General features: G+C 45.9%; 1 protein-coding gene across 3 annotated transcripts in view; it reads left to right on the forward strand.

Moving 5' to 3' along the window:
* The first annotated feature begins 4,553 nt into the window (after positions 1–4,553).
* The window catches only part of SKAP1 (src kinase associated phosphoprotein 1), a 159,043-nt gene continuing 145,449 nt past the window's right edge, over positions 4,554–18,147 (forward strand). For 2 of the 3 annotated variants that reach the window (XR_007767753.1, XM_050911832.1), the window contains exons 1-2: positions 4,554–4,609; positions 10,886–10,991. Coding sequence is in view for 2 of the 3 variants with exons in the window: in XM_050911832.1 (XP_050767789.1) it covers positions 4,576–4,609; positions 10,886–10,991 (140 nt within the window). In the remaining variant the exon portion in view is untranslated. Of the gene's footprint in view, positions 4,610–10,885; positions 10,992–18,147 lie in introns of those variants that run through there. The other variant, XM_050911833.1, reaches the window with a different exon arrangement.

The following is an 18,147-nucleotide window of genomic DNA, read 5'->3' on the forward strand; positions in this document are numbered from 1 at the left end:
GCCCATAAAGCTTGATGCTACATAACAATGATGCAGTGGAAGTTGCCGGTGACTGCCAGACTCCCGCATCTCCTTCCCAGCTGACCACGAAACTAAATTTGTAACCTATTCACACATTCAAAAATGAAAGTGGCAAGAAAGAAGGAAAGAAAAAAAAGGCCATTTGCCTGGGAATCAGTCTGCCTGGCTCTGTCTGCAGCTGCGTAAGGTTGAGTGGAAGGCTTGGCTTGGTGCTAAGGCTTCGGATAATAGCACCTATGTCTCCATGGCAGCTGAGGCTCTATGCCTCAGTATTCCTCAGTAAAATGGATTTAATAATAACAACAGCTGCTGCACCAGCAACCTGGTCTTAACAAAAACTTCCTGTAGGGCCCAAGGGGAACATTCTAGGTGCTGGGTCCCGTCTCCGGCTGCCAAGACCATGGGATGGATGTGTGGGCCGAGAGCATCCAGGGTGCAACAGTGCCAGCCTCCGCACATGATGCTACTTTCCGTGCTTTATGATAACATTAAGATCTGTAGCAAAAGACCAAATATCACAACTGCAATACATCTCAGAAGTTCAGCAGAAAAGATCTAGAGCCTTACTGATGCCGTAAGCACTGCAACAGCAGGAAATTTGTTGGGTAAAATCCCCATATGCTCTGAGCGATCACACCCAAGGCAGCAAAGGAAGGCAAAAACCACACAAAAGCTCTGCAAAACAAGTCACTGTTAGCTTGACATGAGGAAAAATTTCTTCCAGACCCTAAATATGATAAATTGGTTTAACTCTTGGGCAAGACTCACTGTCCAGGTATCTTCTAGTTCACTCTTCACAATACTATGCTTTCAGATTATTGTGTGAGCTGCAGAAATGCAGAGAACGTGTGAGATGACCCTTTTCTTTGCAGTTGCATGAACATTTCTTCCTCTGAGATTTGCATTGATCAGGTTTTATTGATCTTTCTGGCATATCTGAAGGCAGTTTCTTCCGTCTAAGGGATCTAGTTCATTTCTTTATAAACTCATTTTTAAAGTTAGTCAGTCTCAGCAAGCAGCTGCTTTTATTTGTAGTCTGTAATGAACTGACTAGGATTTCTACACAGACGTGTTTAAATATTTATCCCTAAACACCTCTAGGTGAGAACACGTATACAGATCCATCTACCGTACACATCCACCTACACGTGCTCCCATTTCTTGCATACAATCAGAACCACTCAAATGTGTCAGGAGCCTCAGGCAGCTAACAGAGATTCACGTTTTGCTCCCATAGGAGACTCTCAATTTCCTAAATCCTGACTCATGAAACCCTACCTGACTTGGAGATGTAATGGGGAAGACTACTGTGATGTATATGCTTTCTAGCAAGGCAATCTCCTGTGTGAGGCCCTCTGAACCGCAGCGACATTTCCTGTGCTTTAAGACCTCTGCATCCACTGAAGAGCAATTTCTTGTACATGTTGTCCTAAAATCAAGTATATGCTGCAGCGGTGTTGTCAATGTGGGCGAGCCCATGCAGTGGAGCACAAGGTAAAGGGGGAAGGACAGAAACCGAGTGAATTTACTCAGAGTAGGAAACCTGCAAGATCTGGATTGGTAATGTCAGACGTGAAGTCCGTCTCCAGGTTCTTCTGAAATTACATGTGTGTGCAAAGCACAGGCAAGTGACAAATCAGAATCACAGAATGGTTTGGGTTGGAAGGGACCTTAAAGATCACCTAGTTCCAACCCCCTGCCATGGGCAGGGACACCGTCCACTAGACCAGGTTGCTCAAAGCCCCATCCAACCTGGCCTTGAACGCTTCCAGGGATGGGGCATCCACAACTTCTCTGGCCAGCCTGTGCCAGTGCCTCACCACCCTCACAGTGAAGAACTCCTTCCTTACATCTAATCTAAATCTGCCCTCTTTCAGTTTAAAGCCATTACCCCTTGTCCTATCACTACCTGCCCTTGTAAGAAGTCCCTCTCCAGCTTTCCTGTAGCCCCCATTAGGTACTGGAAGGCTGCTCTAAGGTCTCCCCGGAGCCTCCTCTTCTCCAGGCTGAACAACCCCAACTCTCTCAGCCTGTCTTCATAGGAGAGGTGCTCCAGCCCTCTGATCATCTTCGTGGCCCTCCTCTGGACTCGCTCCAATGGGTCCGTGTCCTTCTGATGTTGGGGGCCCCAGAGCTGAATGCAGTGCTGCAGGTGGGGTCTCACGAGAGCGGAGTGGAGGGGGAGAATCGCCTCCCTCGATCTGGTCATGCTTCTTTTGGTGCAGTCCAGGATATGGTTGTGGTGGTGTGTTTCTTTTCCCAGACCCAGAGAGCAACTGAGCCTCCCTAAGCAGGAGAGAAAACACATTCTCTTCTCTTCTTTGCAACCAAACCCCGAATGGCAGCTGCCACTTCAGCATTACCGTGCAGAGAGACTCTACACAGAAAACAGTGCAACGTTACTTCTCTGGTAAATCAGCTGCATACACTAAACGTGTTCATGGTCATGGTATCTTCACTTTTCCTTTAAAGCCGTTCCTTCCTGACATGTGTTATTTATATGTGAGTTATTGAGGTGTTGTCTCCATGCATAAAAATGCATATTTCAACCAAAAAGTCCCCAAAGAACTTTGCAGCTGCTTTGGGGAGTTTCCCTTTCACTCCACTGTCTGCAGTGGAGACAACGCACTAGAATTGCAGGCACACATCCAAAACCAAAAAACACAAAGCACTGTGCTTCATCTTATAGCTCTTCTTTATCTGATTTGTACCGATCAACTAAAAGCATAACAGAGTCTTTTCCCTTGTTTCACCCACATGTCTCAGAAAGTGGGTCACAAAGCTTGTTAGCAGCTGATAGCATATGGAGGAGCATCTCTCTCATATATTTCCATCATTCCCATATCTGAGCCTTTGCCAGTATAGCTCTTATATCACAAGTGTGAGGTAAGCCTGAAACACACAGATTGCCTTGACTGAACAAAGCAAGAAGCTTGGGGCAAATCTGGAATCTGCTCCAGGTTTCCTTTATTCAAGGCCTGCTGCCCAACAACTAAACCTTTACTCCATCCAGGTGATGCATCCAGAGAGCTGTAAGAACCTGATTCTGCAATTGGAAACATGTTCAGCCTCATGACATGGCATTGTCCCACTGAAGTCAGTGAGACTGTAGTGAAGCGTTTGTGTATCTCAGCCTTTGCAGGCTGGGAGCCCGATGCACACCTCTTTTTTTCTTTTCCCCTACAGATTTTGTTTTGCCAGCTTGTGAGAATTACTGTGGCAGGCTGGCTTGCCCAGAGCAGGAGGACAGCAAAGCAGTAAGAGAAGCAGTTTTAGGGGGCCTCAAAGAGGAGTTCAGAGTGGCCCGGCCTCATCACATTACGATACACCCTGGTGCACAGCCCTGGCTCTCCACTCTCAGGAGCTGTGTTGTGCCCCTCCTGAAAGCAGCCAGCACTAACTTTCGTGAAGCCTTGGTTTTGGTTTTGTATTTGTGGCCAACACAGCCAGATTGCAGCCTTTTTTGCCATCTCCAACATTTGTTATGTTGGGAAAACATAATTAAAGATCACATGCCAGGCATAAAATACCAGAGAAGTGGCAAGCATATTCAGAATAACGTTTTCTATGTGCTATAATAATAAATATTTGTTTGCTAGCAGGATATTGCAAAGTAAGGACTGGATCCTGTACGCTTAACCTATGGGAAATCTTAAACTGGTCTTTGGAATCATTGATGAGCCTCAGATAAAGAAGGCTGTCTTTGGATTTGTCAATATTGAGCCTAAAATTTAGGAGTGCAAGAATGAAAAATAATAGTGGTATCCTCATAGTCAGCTTGTGCTAATTCATTTATATAGGAGAGGAGCAGATGCCGGGCTGTGGGTTAATCTAATGCAATGCCATTTTTGCTTTGTAGAGTGCAGTTTGCATTTATTGCCTGTCATAAAGCAAGTTAAAGTGCGCAACCCTGTTATTTCTCTGGGCAAGACATAGAAATATGAATGGCTATTACAATCTAGCCCCCTTCCTATGCAGGATGCAGGAAGGGGGGAAGTTTTATTGCAGAACAGCCGAGTACCATTCTCTTCCTTTGCACGTTAGAGGAGGGAGCCTGTCTTTGCCTGGAACAGCTCCAATCCCCAACTCCTGTTGAGCTAGGAAGGGGCACAGGAGGTTAAATCAATGGCCACACAGCCTCGCAGAGCTCGTGGGCCTGCTCTGCCAGGAGGTGCGGGGAGTTATGTGATAACGAAGGAGACGCACGCCTAAGTGCACCTGATTAAAATGCTAACGCGGGAGCACGGGTTCAGCTGCGCTGTTGCTGGGCTGGGGTCAGGCACTTCTGCAGCTTGCTGGCTGGAGCTCTGGTTCTCCGGAACATGGAGGTGCTCAGCATCCAGGCCAGCTGGGCATCCTGGCTGCCTGCAAGGAGGTAGGTTGAGCTGGCTGGGACTGTAAGAGGAGGAGGAGGAGGCATCTAAGCAGAGCCCAGCAGTTCCTCCTACCTTTTTTGGGGTGTCCCCGCCCTCCCTGCTTCCTTCATCGCTGCCCCTGAGGGACAGGAGCAGTAGCAGCAGGTTTGAGTCTTGTGGAAAGGAGGTGGCAGCTATCATGATCCCAGAGGAGATTCAGAGGCTCCTGGAAGGTAACCATGAATTCCTCCTTGCTCCCTTTCTGCTTAATGGGGGAAATCTGCTGTGGTTGCAGGGGAAGGAGCTGAAAAGCTTTTTGCACCTCACTGTGCTGAGCCAGAGAGAGGAATGGAAGGGCTGTAGGAGCTACTTCTTCTCTAAGGCTGATGGTTTTGGGGTCCTCAGGTTATGTGTGCCTTCCCTGTCTCTAACCCCAATGAGAGTGTAGGGGACGTGGCTGCCTGTCCTGATGTTTTTTAGGGCTGTCCTCATGTTGCTCAGGAGTTGGCAGGCGGCTCTGTGCCCGTGTAAGGGTTGGGGAAGCTCTCTGGTGGTCCCAGGGTCTGTGTAAGGAGAAGAGTGTGTATGCAAGGTTGAGGGGTGTCTTCCGGCACGGTCAAAAGATGTCCCTGCTGAGTGCCTTCAGTTAAGGTATTGAGGCTCCACTTTGCTCGGGTGAGACAAAGGAGTGGGTACAAAGGGTGCGGGTACAAAGGGTGCAAGAGGCTTGTGTGCTGCAGTGAGCCCTCTCAGCGGGCTTTTGTTGTGGCTGTGATAGTGGTGTCTCCTGGCTTTAGAAGTTGTGGAAGCGTTGTGTGTCACGCTGGGGATGCAGTGAGCAAGCTCGCTTGGTGGGGGTGCATCCTCAGGGAAGCTTCAACCCCATTGAAAATGGGGGTACAGCTGAGAGAGCGGTGCTGGCGTCCAGCCCCACTTCTGCTTCATAATTTGAATGTGACCTCCTGAGGTCTCAGCTTCTTGAGTGAATGAGCTGTGCTGAGAGCTGACAGCATTTACTTCTGTGTGTGTGTAAGATGGCAGATGTGAGGCTTCTGAAGTTGTTTTTCATGGATTTCTTCACAAAGTTGAACTGCAACACCTCTACTCGTTGAAGTGGTGGATCAGCCAAGCAGAAACCACGCTAAACTCTTCTATTTAAATACGCTTCCCAAACATAAAGAAGTTCTGTACGGACCTCTGCACCTATTGCTGACCCCATGGTGCGGCAAGCAGAGGCTTGGTGAGAGAAGTGCCGTGCAGAGGTGACCACATTACAACCTGCCCATAAATAAAGCTTCAGCAGCAGCATTGCAGGCCGGAGCAACGGTGTCAGCCCCTTGCCGAACAACACGTGTGCGTGTTAGCGACACATCCTGCTGTCGCAGATGTGGGTGGGTGGTGGGGAAGGAGTCGTTAGCATCTTGCCGCTCACCGCTCGGAGCGGTTGTGTTCGGGGTTGGCCCCGGCTGCCGCAAGGCTTTGTGACCTTTTGTTTCCTGTTGGCGATGGCTCCTGGCAGCATGGAGCACTCGCCCCTTCCCCTCCGAGACGCGGGATAGCTTCCAGTCCTGGGATCTGTCAGGCCGAGAGAGAGAGAGCGAGCGCGTGCAGCCTCCAAGCCCATCAAAGCTCTCTTCCAAATGCTTTGTGTCTTCCCCCAGATGTAGGTGTAAATTTTCTCCTCTGTTTTTTAATCATGGGGGCTTCAGTGAAGTTCACCCTTTCACGTTTTTGATGTGCAGCACTTTTTATTGTTCAGTGCTGACACTTTTGTAAACAACTCATTTCTGCACCTGCCACCTTCCTTTAACTTAGATTATTTTCTTGTTAGCTGACTGTTTTTAATTGAAGGCTTCAGATCTCCTTCTAAAGCACAGCCTTTATTTGCTGACAGGTATAGCAGGCTATGAATGGAGATTAATTGCATGTCACATACCTCTGTATCAAACTTGCTGTGTCTTAACAATCTATACGGTCTTGAGGCCTTCCAGTGGCTGAGGAGGTTTCTAGCTACGCAGGTTGGAAATGAAGGAGCTTAAGCTATTACAGCGTTTGCAAACTGCATTACCATAAGAATTCTTGTATTTAAAATAAAAATTACAAATAGAGGAGGAAACGTACTGATGTAGAGGCAATAACATCTGCTTCCTTATATTAAAGTGTGCTCTGTAGTGCAGGACTGTTTACGTAATGCACAAAAGTAGGTCGTCAATGGCTTGCTAGTAACAGTTGCATTACTATCACATAAGGCATCTCTGAGGTTGCAGTGGTTGAAAGCCAACACAATATGGCTATTCTCTCTACATTGCAATCCTCTAACACTTGCGAATGCTTGTTATTTTCTGAGTAGATGTGGTTGCAACAATTATATTACTTCTAAGTTCCACCTTGCAAATAAGCAATCCAAGTTTCACTAACACTGTGTTGTCAGTTAATTGCACAGAGTTTCACTTTTGGCTCAGTCTGGTCCCTTTTAAAACTACTTTTGCTTAAGGGTTTTTCATGTTTGTTTAGCACAAATTTCTTCTGAAGGCTGTGAAACAGTGGTTCTGAAAAATGTGATATATCTCTGACAAACCCAGGGCTTCTGGTTTTGTTTGCAGAAGCAAAGGCAGTCTGGCAGTCTGATTATCTCCCCGTCGCTTGCCTTGCTTGATCCTCTTCATTTCAGACGGTAGGTCTGGAAAGCCATTTTCTTGCTGGAGTTTGGGCAAGAGGAAGGACAGAGCAGGTGCTGCACTGGGAGCCTGTGACTGCACCTGCACAGCCTAACGAAGCTGGGAGCTGCTAATTGCAAGGCAAGCAGCCTCAGCGCTGTTTTAAAAATAAACAGGAAAACACTCTGTTTTGTGAGGGCTAATAAGCCACGGTCAGCATTGACGCAGCATCTCAAGTAGCTCCACAATTTAAATATCAGGGAATTCGGGGTTGAGATTTGGAACCTGAAAATTTGGGAAGCTGTTCTCGGTTCCCCCATAGTCCATTGCATAGAGGAGAATGTCCCACTCAGTCCATTGCAGGAGGATGGATGAAGATTGCTTCAGTTCTCAAGGCTTTCTCTGACTCAGCCCCACAAAAGCAGGCAGGCCCCTCTGAAAAATGTTGTTTCACAATTAAACCATCCTTTCTTGAGCTTGCAGAAAAGTCAAGAAACGCTGTGCGCGATAGTTCACGGCTTTTATTTTGACTAGTGGGACAGGGGATGAGCTAACTAGCCTTCCAAATCCCTGTCTGTCTTGGGATGCATCCTGGAAATATTAATGCAGTCTCAGGGAAGCTCAAGGTATCTGCACTCTCTGTGTTGATAGGTGTCCTAAGCTTTTTTTAAACTACTTTTCCCAGCCAGCTGGGGTGATAAACTGCAGGAGGGACTGTGTGAAGCATCAGTAAATGTTGGAGCAGACTGGTTGGCTCAGCATTATCTTGCATAGCTAAAAGGCTGTGATTCTGTGGGACTAGTTCCTCCGCACATGGAGCGTAGCATTTCTGTTGGCGGCCTTCTGATGGCAGAGGAGTGGAAAAGAGCAAAAGTAAAGCGAATGTGTGTGCATGGAGAGAATACACATGGCATCTTAATACCTTTCAGCTCTGGTCATTGAGTACTGATTAACTCCTAGAATTTAGTGCTGCTGTTAAAAGGTTATTTACTACCTGGACTTCAGTGGTTGTGACATAATTCTTATGATGCTGTGCATCTCCTGCAGGATTAAAGTGGATAACTGCAACTGCCTCTAGAAACTCCCCTGAAACACTTGATGAAATCTCAACTATTTTCCCCCCCCCCCCAACTCTTACCTTTTTAGCTGGAGGAAATGAAAAGGAGAGTCCTGTAAACTTTCAGAGTGGATCGCAGAGAGCAATCTATAAACATCAAGAATATAATGTTACCGACAAGCAGTAAAACTAACATTAGGGTGATTTACTCTAGAGCTGCTTACATATTGCTCTTCCTGATCCACTTTGAGAGTTTATGGTTAGGCTTTCTTTTTCATTTCCTGGTGCTATAAACATAGTGGCTGGCTCTGAAAGGGGCTCTGCCTGGTTTGCCGAAGTGACCCTAGTTCTACTATAACTTATCCAGCAGCTGATCTGTGCTGACATCCCAGTAAGTAAATACCGTATTAGAGCTAATCGCATACTCACGGAGCTAATCTGTGCTTAAAAATGACAGAGGGATGCAGCTGATATTTGCACAAGTTCTGGGAGCAGTTTGTTTTTCCTGCTTGTTCTTTCACTGTGGAAATACAGCCTGGACGTAGTTTCTCTTGCTGACCCATTTCTACTGTGCTGTTTTTACGCTGGTTTGTGTATAATAAATTGTCCCCTTAGCCTCATCTGTTCTTAAGCAGTAAGCTCCTCGGAGCAAGATACATCTTTTGCGCTTAGATATATGTACTTGGGTACTTTCAGTGTAATTTGTAAGTGATGTAAGCCTCAGCATCGTTAGGCCTGTCATAAGCTGATACTGTATCTTGGATGTACAATTGAAACTGCGTAGAGATGTACTGAAAATGAAATTTAGCTTAAGGATTACAGGATTGGCCTGGGATTTAAAAAGCTTCACTCAGCTGCTCTGGCAAAGCCTTTGTGTTATCCCAGGCAGGCCACCTAGGGCTAAATTACTAGCAGTGAATTGATATTAATAGGCATTTTGGCCTTACACCGCTGGGCTCCCGGAGCTCCCAAAACCGCTGCTGGATGTGGGTGTGGGTTTGAGAGCGATGCTGTGAGTTCGTGTTACTCCCCATCAGCTGAGCCGTGGCAACTGTGCATCCCCACATCAGAGGGGTTGTGCTAGGATGCTTCGGTATCTCCGTGCCGTATTCGGGCTTTAAGCTCTGCTGCTCAGCTGTGAAGTGGTGGCTGCAGGTACGAGGCAGAGCTGGCTCAGACCTGGTTCCTGTGGGTCAGGAGCCCTCCTGGTAGGAGGAAAGGCAGGGAGACAGAGGAAGGAGCTAGTGAGGACCTGGAGGAGTCTGCATTTGGCTGAAACGTGCTTATTAGCGAGTGCTCCCATGGAAACTGGTGCTTTCAGCTGAATAAATCCAGAAAGGAGAACTGGACTGTTATGGAGACAAGTGTTATGATCTGGATTCACTCCTCCTTCCTAGGCTGCTGTGGGGAGAGTTGAGTCTCCCTGGTCCTGCCCATCTGTCACTCCAAAAAGGAGGTGGGAAGAGGGCCCTGTTCCTGGAGGATGCCCAAGCATCAGCCTTGTTCCCCTCCATGTCCTTCCTTATGATCTTCACTTTAAAGAGTTCCTTTTTTCCTTTTATTTTTTCCTCTTCCCCCCCCAAGCTCTAAGCCTTTCTTGAGTGTGTCATGAGCAGGCAACAAAAAGAAATGAGGGCTCATGATTTTAACAGAAGATATTAATTTCTCTTGTGGCATTTTGATCTTGAGATGTGCTTGCAGGCAGAGGAGCTGTTTTTAAGGAGCTGTGCAGATTCCTGGGGTGTGCTAAACAGTGCTGGCTGTCGTACTGGCAGCTGAAGCATAAGGAGTTGAAAGTCTTGCAAGCAGGATATTAAACTGACATTAGTGTCACAGTATGGGGCGCAAGTTAAAGGTTGGAGAGGCCTGTGGATGTACAACACCATAGCTTGGAAGCCAATCTTTTCCCTGCTAGGGGAAATAGCAGCAATGCCGCTGAAGTACGAGGCTGATATTCTCCTATACAGAGCAGGTGTGATTGGAACTGTTTTGTTTTCAGTGAGATTTTTTTTGCGGTTTCTGTAAAGAACATAAATATTTATGCAAATAGAAGACACTTAATCCTTTTATCTTCCAGTTCAGCTTAAATTTCTGTGTATAGATGTGGTTTCCAGGTGAGAGAATACCATATTTACTTTTGTCTAGCTGTCTCTGTTGAGCAAGCACAGGGTGTAGTATTTCAGCAATAACCTTGCAGGAGAACCCATGTTGTGATAGAAGTGCACGTAGGCTGGTGCACAACCAACCTGTTCTTCGGTGCTTGTCCTTTACGAAGATCATCCTTGTGAAAAACACAGGTTAGGGTTTCCTTGAATTGTCAGTGGATATCTGCACTGGCATTTTAGAAATGCTTTGGATCCCCCTCTGAATGGGATAACCGCTTCTTCCGTGTCCTTACTTAATGCCAAAAGCCTTTCACAGCAGCAGATTTTTAGGGTTTGGGGCAGCAAAGAGGCAGGTGGAATTGCACTTGGTCCAGTAGACTTATCGATGTTTCGCTTCACCTTCCTCTTCCTTTCTCCTGCTTGGTCGTTTCTTTGCAGTTGTTTATTTGCCTTATACCATTGCAACTAGGGAGAAGCTCTGTAATCGTATGCAATATTTAGATCCTTTTCTATTTGCAATCACTTCAATGTCTTCTCCACATGATGTCTTCAGACTGACTTGTGTCTCTAGATCAGACTGCTTGGTATGGTGCCTCGAGGGCTTCCCAGTGCACAGCCAGGTCCAGGTTTCTTAGCCAAGAACAGGTATCTCTGCCTGTGAGTTTTAACCTGTAATCCTCTCTTTCCCAGATGCTGAAGACTACCTGGCAGATGGACTGCAGAATGAAAACTTGAGTGCTAAAGCAAGGGAGCAGAGGGATGCAATTCTTTTTGGCTTCCAGCAAGTCAAAGCCAGGTTTGTGCTGTCTGCATTACTTTCTAATGAAAGTGCTTCAGAACAATGTCATGCCTTGGGGTACCCCATGCTGTATTTAACTAGCTGGACAACTGGCCCATGCTTTGAAACTTAGTGGACATTCAGGGCTTGGTATAATGTGAGAGTGCACTGCACACTGGTTTGTACATTTTCCTATTTAACCAGTTTTATGGTTGTCTGCAAAGTTGTCATTATTTGTGTTTGGAATTTTTGTGTTTCAAAGTAAAAAATTGTGCCTTGGGCTGTGTCTGTACAGCTCTTTGCGTATGGGTGTCTGATCCTGTCCTGTTCTTACTCCTCCCTTGTGCTAGAGAGCATTTTGTGGAAAAAAATCCATCGCTTGATACTTAGGTCTGTGGGTAAATCAATACAGTGAGGAGAGATTCATGCTGCTGGCTTGCTGCTGAAAGTATCTATTTCACAAGTGGCTCCTGAACTCAAATATGTATTGCCTGGACTTTGATACAGTAAAAAGGGCTGAAGAGGACTTGTTGAATTAAAACTCAGGGCTGACCCGGGTTCCAAAATCTCATGTCCTCAAGACTGTTCAAGTCCTGCACGAGAACATGAGCTGCGTCATTTGGATAAGTGAGTGAAGTAAATAAAGGTTGTTCTGTTGTGCCAGGGGAAAATCAAGGATCATAAACAGAAAACAGGTTGCTGGAGGCTTAAATAAAACTTTCAGCCTCAGCTGCATTGTATTTTTGGCTAGAAATGTGATCCAGAGCTTGCTGTTAACGGTCTAGTTATAAGATATGAGTTGTGTCACTTGACGTTAAGACCTGACAATAAAACTCAGGGTGGCTGACTGATGTAAGCATCCCGTTTAAATAAAACTGCTGTCGAGTCCCTGAGAAGTGGAGAATTTTATCCTTCGGAAGGGCACAGCCAGACTCTATTCCCTGCAGTCCCACTGAAGAACTTTGCAAGATGCCCTGCTGTATCTTAATCGATCTTTCCTGCTGGCTAATTAAGCATCAGTTTTACTCAGCAACTCGGGACTCTGTAATTATCAGCCTGGGTTGCCCTGAATAATTGAAACAAGCTGAATGCAGAAGATGGAAGCCTTTGGAAAACGGGGCCGTAGCATATCTAATGGAGGAATGGGGGGGTGGTGGGGTGGTGGTGTAGCAGTGTCCAGTAATATTGCAGAAGAACAGGCTTGATTGCATGTTTATAACAGATTGGTGTGGTTTCTCTGACAAATTCCTGCTCATTGGCAGGTATTGATCTTGGATGGAAAGAGTTAAGTAAGCAGAATTCTGAACCTGAAGTATTCAGACATCAAGTCAAGCTTTTTTCCAGCTGTCCTGAGAGCATGCAACTTTAAAAGTGACAACTCTTTATCTTCATATAGTGCAACTCTAGGTCTGTTTTTAATGAATTAAAAACAAATAGCATGGAACTTGATAAATGTGTGAGGCAGCTGGCAAACTTGGAAATCCTGGATTGTTCTTGCTTCCCGAAGTACGTGGTCTGTCTTCATGTGCTGTTAGAGTTGTGAACGGTGCTTGAGCAGCAGGGAAAGATGCTGCTATGCCCATCGTCCTGTGGACCTCTGGCTTCCCAGAGGTTGTGTGTGGTTTTGGTGACCTGCTCAAGAGGGAGCAGCCCTTAGGGTCCTGGGGCAAACACTGATGCTGTGACGCAGAACTCAACCTTGGCTCTTAGCTTTTTCTCAGCCTAAGTACACAATTTGGGATAAAGCTTTCAGAACAAGTCATCTCAAAAAAGCAGGGGACTTGGTGAAGCAGCCTTTGCATCAGGAGGAGAGGTGATATGCAGATTCCTCCTGGATGCTCAGGTTAAGATGTGGGCCTCAGTCCTGTTGCTTATTGAAATAAATTGCAGGTACTTCTGGAGGGGAAAGCGAGACCCTTGAGCAAAGACTACAGGGCAGTGCTGGCTTCCTACTTGTGTTTTATTGCTCGGTGGCATTTGGAAAGGGTGAGAAGAACAGAGCATACAAATGTCCTTCTTCCGACCTGAGCCATTAACGCAATGATTTGTGGTGGGAGATTACTGTAACGATGACTGTACCTTTTTATTTGAAAGGATCTAAGCAGGTCTTGCTCTTGGGGATGAGGCGCGGGTTTGTCTCTTCGGGGAGCTTCCTGTGGCTTTTGCGGCGGGTGTTCAGGAAATCATCAGCCGTCGTCTTCAGGAAGCGCCTGCCTCCCCCGAGCAGCCCCGCTCTCCGCGTTTCACCTCTGCGGGGTGAAACACAACACGGCGTGTAGGGTTTCATTATTTGGGTTCATAATGGACATAAGTAAACTGCTCAACTACTGGGGAGAGACACATGTGTCTCTGAAAGGGAAGAGCTTCATCTAGTATGATTATCCTGAGCCAGTCTCAATAACTGTTCCTGTAACTTGGCCGTCAGGTCTTTATATCGCTGCTCTCCCCATGGCCTCATAACGTTCCCCCACCAGGAGGTTCGCTGATGACTATAAAGTGAACAAGTGGTGGGGCTTTATGTCTCCATGTGCTACCTGTGAGGATATATTGTTCCCGTCTCGCCGCAAGAAGTGCGGTAGGTAGGGAGTGGATTGTGTTTGCAGGTTATAATTTTTTCCGAGGCAGTCCGGGGTATTTTTGCTCGAGGAGCTGTGTCAGAGGCGTTGCAGGCGGTGGCTGTGGGGAGGCTGTCACCGTACGGCTGAGTTATGAGTCCCCGTACCGTTTTACTTTCAGAATTCATTTAGTTATTTAAAGTGCACTGTTGTGTTGAAACAATTCTCTTTTCTCTCTCTTTTTTTTTTTTTTCCTCCCTACTAACTTGGATCCTATTCCACTTTCTAATATCTTATATGTAAATCCTGGCTTGGCAATTTTTTCCTAATCATCTCTTTGGTTTTGTTGATAATCTCTTTTTTTTTTTTTTTAATTGCTTTCTCTGATTGCTTTGCGTGGCATCCAGGAAAACAAGCCACAGAACACAACTGGAGGCTTGGTCCCCAGGAATTATCCGTGCGAGGGATGAGGCTCTTGCAACACGGTAGCGTGTACAGTTACCTGTGTCCTGACCGTAGGCTGAGGACTCTGCTCTAGTCCTAAATGGAAAAACAAAGTGTTTGTAATGGATAAAACTTGCTTAAAAAGCAGCTTTGGTTTGGGGGAGGGTAGGGGGAGGATGTGGTGCCGGGGCAGAGTTTTGCTTGTCTCCCAGAAAGCCCAAAGGTTGTCAGTTGCTTCTGGTTTAGGTCCGTTGATGCCGAGGGTTTGTTTCAAGTTGTTCTTTGGGAACATCGCTGCTGTTTCTTGTGTCCTAACAAAGCCGGCTGCAGAGCTAGCAGCAGATGTCCGACACCTGGGATGAATCGGATACATGACTCCGCTCAGGAACACAAGCCCATTCTTGTCCTTTGGCAAGAGCAGTAACCAAAAAAAAGTCTTCTTGCTGTTAAATGACCTCACCTCAGCATTTCGACATTTCTAGAGCAGTTACAATGGCAGGGGGTGAGATGGGGAGAATGGGATTTATTTAAAAATATGGAGATAAATAGTTCCTCCACCTCCTTGGAGTCAGCTAGTCATTTAAACACCCTGTTGGAAGGCAAGTTTGCACTGATGGAAACAAATTCTTAGTATTTTTTTTTTCCCTGAGGTGAAATGTAATAGTGCTAAAAGGAGAGCAAGGCAGACCTGTTGTATATCAAAGCAGAAATGAAGAGAAAGGGGCTTAATTAATGTTGAGTTTCTCGCATGCACCCACTAGGAAATCCAAAATAGACACTGAAACTCTACCTTTAATTTGCTCCGCTGTGACGAAAACAACGGCATGAACCTGAGGCCCAATGCTGCTACTCATAACTAATACACAGGACCATTTTCCGACATTCCTACCAGCAGCAGGAGCTCCAGTGTAGACCAGGCTCTTCCCCTCTGGATAACAAGCCCCAAACCTCATTTTACTGCCTTGTTGTCTAACCCTCCTTAAAGTTTATGGCAATATTCCCAACGCTAATACTGTGCTACCAGTGAGGAAAAGCCTGCACATGGTCTTTTAACTCTGCAATGAAACTTCTCACATATCAGACATCTCCGGCTGATGTCCTGGCCTGCTAAGAAGAGCCTGCAGAAGCCAAGGTCTTTCCCGGACCTCCACAATTGCTACACGGCCACGCTGGTATCTGTGTGCAGCGTCGGAAATGCAAGAATGCTGTGGCTGGCAGCGTGTTTTGATTCCCAGCCTGGACAGCAAATGTGTGCTCCCTGCCTGGTCGAGTGGTTTAGGTCTCTAATGTAAGTCTGGGGTGAGGTTTAAATGTCTAATCGTGTAGTGAAATGCTATAGCTGTCCTGTGTCTTCAGCCAGAGGCTGGGCTCTGCCATCATGAGCCTTGTTCATAATACTGAGATTCAGAAAAATAAATACAGCCTCTGAGCTTAGAAATTGCAGAGATGCAGAATACAGAGGGGGTCCGAGATGCTCCCAGTGCCTGGGTATGTGTTTCCATACTCTGTTTCAATCTGAGCTGCAGAAATACTTGTTTTCGGGGAGCAAACTTAGGTAACACCGTCACCTAGTTCCTGCTGGGTGCTTTGCCAGGTCTGGCCCCGACAGCGTTACTGTCAGTAAGAAATCCTGTACTTGGTGCTGGAGCTGAAACAGGATGGTTTGACCCCAAATGGAAGCGTAAGGGTAAAGACAACACAGCGACGGCCTCTGGTTTGGGCGTCCGTCGGGTTGTGCTACGTATCTCGGCAAGCTGTTGTAGCATGTGGTTCATGCAGGCTGTCACAAACCAATAAGCTACTGGTTTTATTGGTTTACAGGTGTAGCTGAACTGTAGATACTTCAACACCAGGGGAACTTCACCTGATTATCGGGTTGAACTTGATCCTTTCTGTGGCAAGGTATTACAGTAGGATTGTAAAAGAGTCACTAATGGAAGTACATCCAACGTTTTGTCTAAAGCAGTGTGTTTGGCCTGTTTTAATAAACTTCTAACAGTATTAACTACATTTATTACTTCAATTTTCAACCTTATTTTAAAGTTTTAAGATTGAAATTAAAGAAAATGCAATTTCAGGGTAATTTTGCTTCATTAGTGTAAATGCACTGCCTGTGATTCCTAGCAATATTAAACTCATTATGCTGAATAACATGTGATACCAAGATAAAACGGAATTTAAGAATGTGACCTGATGGACAGATAATTGAGCTCAGCACATTAATGCCAGGGCTGGACTATAGCCCCACCACATTGTCCTTAATTAGGCAAAGTGCTGTTCGCCTCCTTCATGTTCTTCAGAGAGCTGAAATTTATTTGCTCAGCAAGGAAATGATCTTGCTGAGCAGGATTTCATTCACACTTACTTTGGCCATTAAATACAGATTTGTTCTGCAAAAAAATAAAAGCAAGTCCCTGTCACTTCAGAAGTACTTAGCAGTTTTTGGATTTGCATTTTTCTGTCCTAAAAATGAGCTCCTCATGTTGGTTTTTTTTTTTTTCCTTCATGCAGGGGAGATGGGGTCCTGCTTGGAGGGGGGAGCACTGGCTCGGGGACACGTCAGTGTGCACTGCACCAGCTGGTGTTAATGGAGAGCTAAAGCCTCTCACCAGTACACCCTGCTCTCACCAGTACACACACAAGCCTCTCACCCTGCACCAGTACATCTGCGCCTGGGTGTGTGTGAGCGCAGGCATTCCTTTGGTTTTCAACAGTCACATTTAATACTGACCATGATGATTACTTCTTTTTAAAGTCTGGCGAAGTTTCTGTTAGGATGTTCCTAATTTATTCTGTAATCTCAGCAGGGGATTTTTCCCCCCCCCTCCTTTTGGGGAGTGCTGAGGAAGGAATTCTCCTGTGTTAATGTATGGCGTGGCAGGGGCAGAAATTCAATTCAGCTGTTATCATATTCTACCTGCTTTTATACCTGGGGTGAATGTGGCCATTCACTCTGCCAGTAATGCACTTTGGTGCCTTCTGGGTTAGACTCCTTTCAGTAATTTGCATCATTTTCCATTCCAGCTGATAAAATTACCCCTGTTTCCCCATCCATTTCCTTGTGAATGCATTGTTAATCTGAAACCTGAGGACTGTAAATGATTGAAATTGTGTAACCAGAGTCTGCATAGCTGCTGCTGCTGCTTCTGTAACATTTAACCGAGAAATGCATTTGAAGTGGTTTGTAACCGACTTTGCTAATGGTGAGCTCCCCAGTCCCATTTTCATCTTTTTCCTGCTTGAAATCTTGTACAGCATTGATTTTTAAAATTTTTTTTGCAAACATTAAAAACCAACAAATACTGTGCACCAAACAAATTAGACCGTCTTGAAATATCTAATTTAATAACATCTGTGGTGATATTAGTGTTCTTAATTGGACAGGAAAATACAGGAAATTTGATTGAAACCTGACTTTATGTTACGGTTCCTGCTGAAATTGAGTCTGAGAGGAAAGTGGGGCTTAGACTTTTATAGACTTTAGAGCTGCAAAGAGACGATTATAACCATCAAGGTTGACCCCCTGCATAATACAGACCGTAAGATTTCAGACAACAATTTTTGCTCCTAGCCCCAAATGGATCTGGTTTGACTCCTTCAGCTCTGGGATTTGCTGCAAGCGGTGGATGCTGGGCAGCAAACTCAAGTTGTGGATGGGAGGAGGGGGTGTGTTAATCATGTATTTTACTGGATTTCTGTGCATTGATGGGATTCGTGAACATCCCCCCCCATGCAACAGAGGACTAGAGGCCTGGGGTAGATCTGCTGCTTGAGGTTTGAGTAAAGGTTGGAAATGTAGGAATAAAACCAAATTATCTTGGTGCTCCAAGAAAATACGAGTCCTGCGCTCATACCAAAGGGGCAAATCTAGACCTAGTGTGAGTGCGGCAGGAATAATACTGACCCAGGGGGGAATTTCATCCTTGGGTGTTCCAGGGCTTAATCTGCCCTCCCTTTTGGAACAAGAAGGGATATTTCTGGGTTTCCCTGGTTTAAACACTGCTGCTGAGGTGATAGGAGTGTTGAAGTAACTTCTTTGCTAGTAGTCCTGCATCTGCAAGGAATGGAATCCTGCTTGGTCAGGCCTGGCAGCATCGCTGTCCTCAGATGACTGCTTTTGAGTAAAAGCTATGAAAAGCAAACTCTACCCTCTTGAGGGTGAACCCATCATACAG

This window comes from Gymnogyps californianus, chromosome 28 (genome assembly GCF_018139145.2).
Source record: "Gymnogyps californianus isolate 813 chromosome 28, ASM1813914v2, whole genome shotgun sequence".
NCBI classification, from domain to species: domain Eukaryota; kingdom Metazoa; phylum Chordata; class Aves; order Accipitriformes; family Cathartidae; genus Gymnogyps; species Gymnogyps californianus.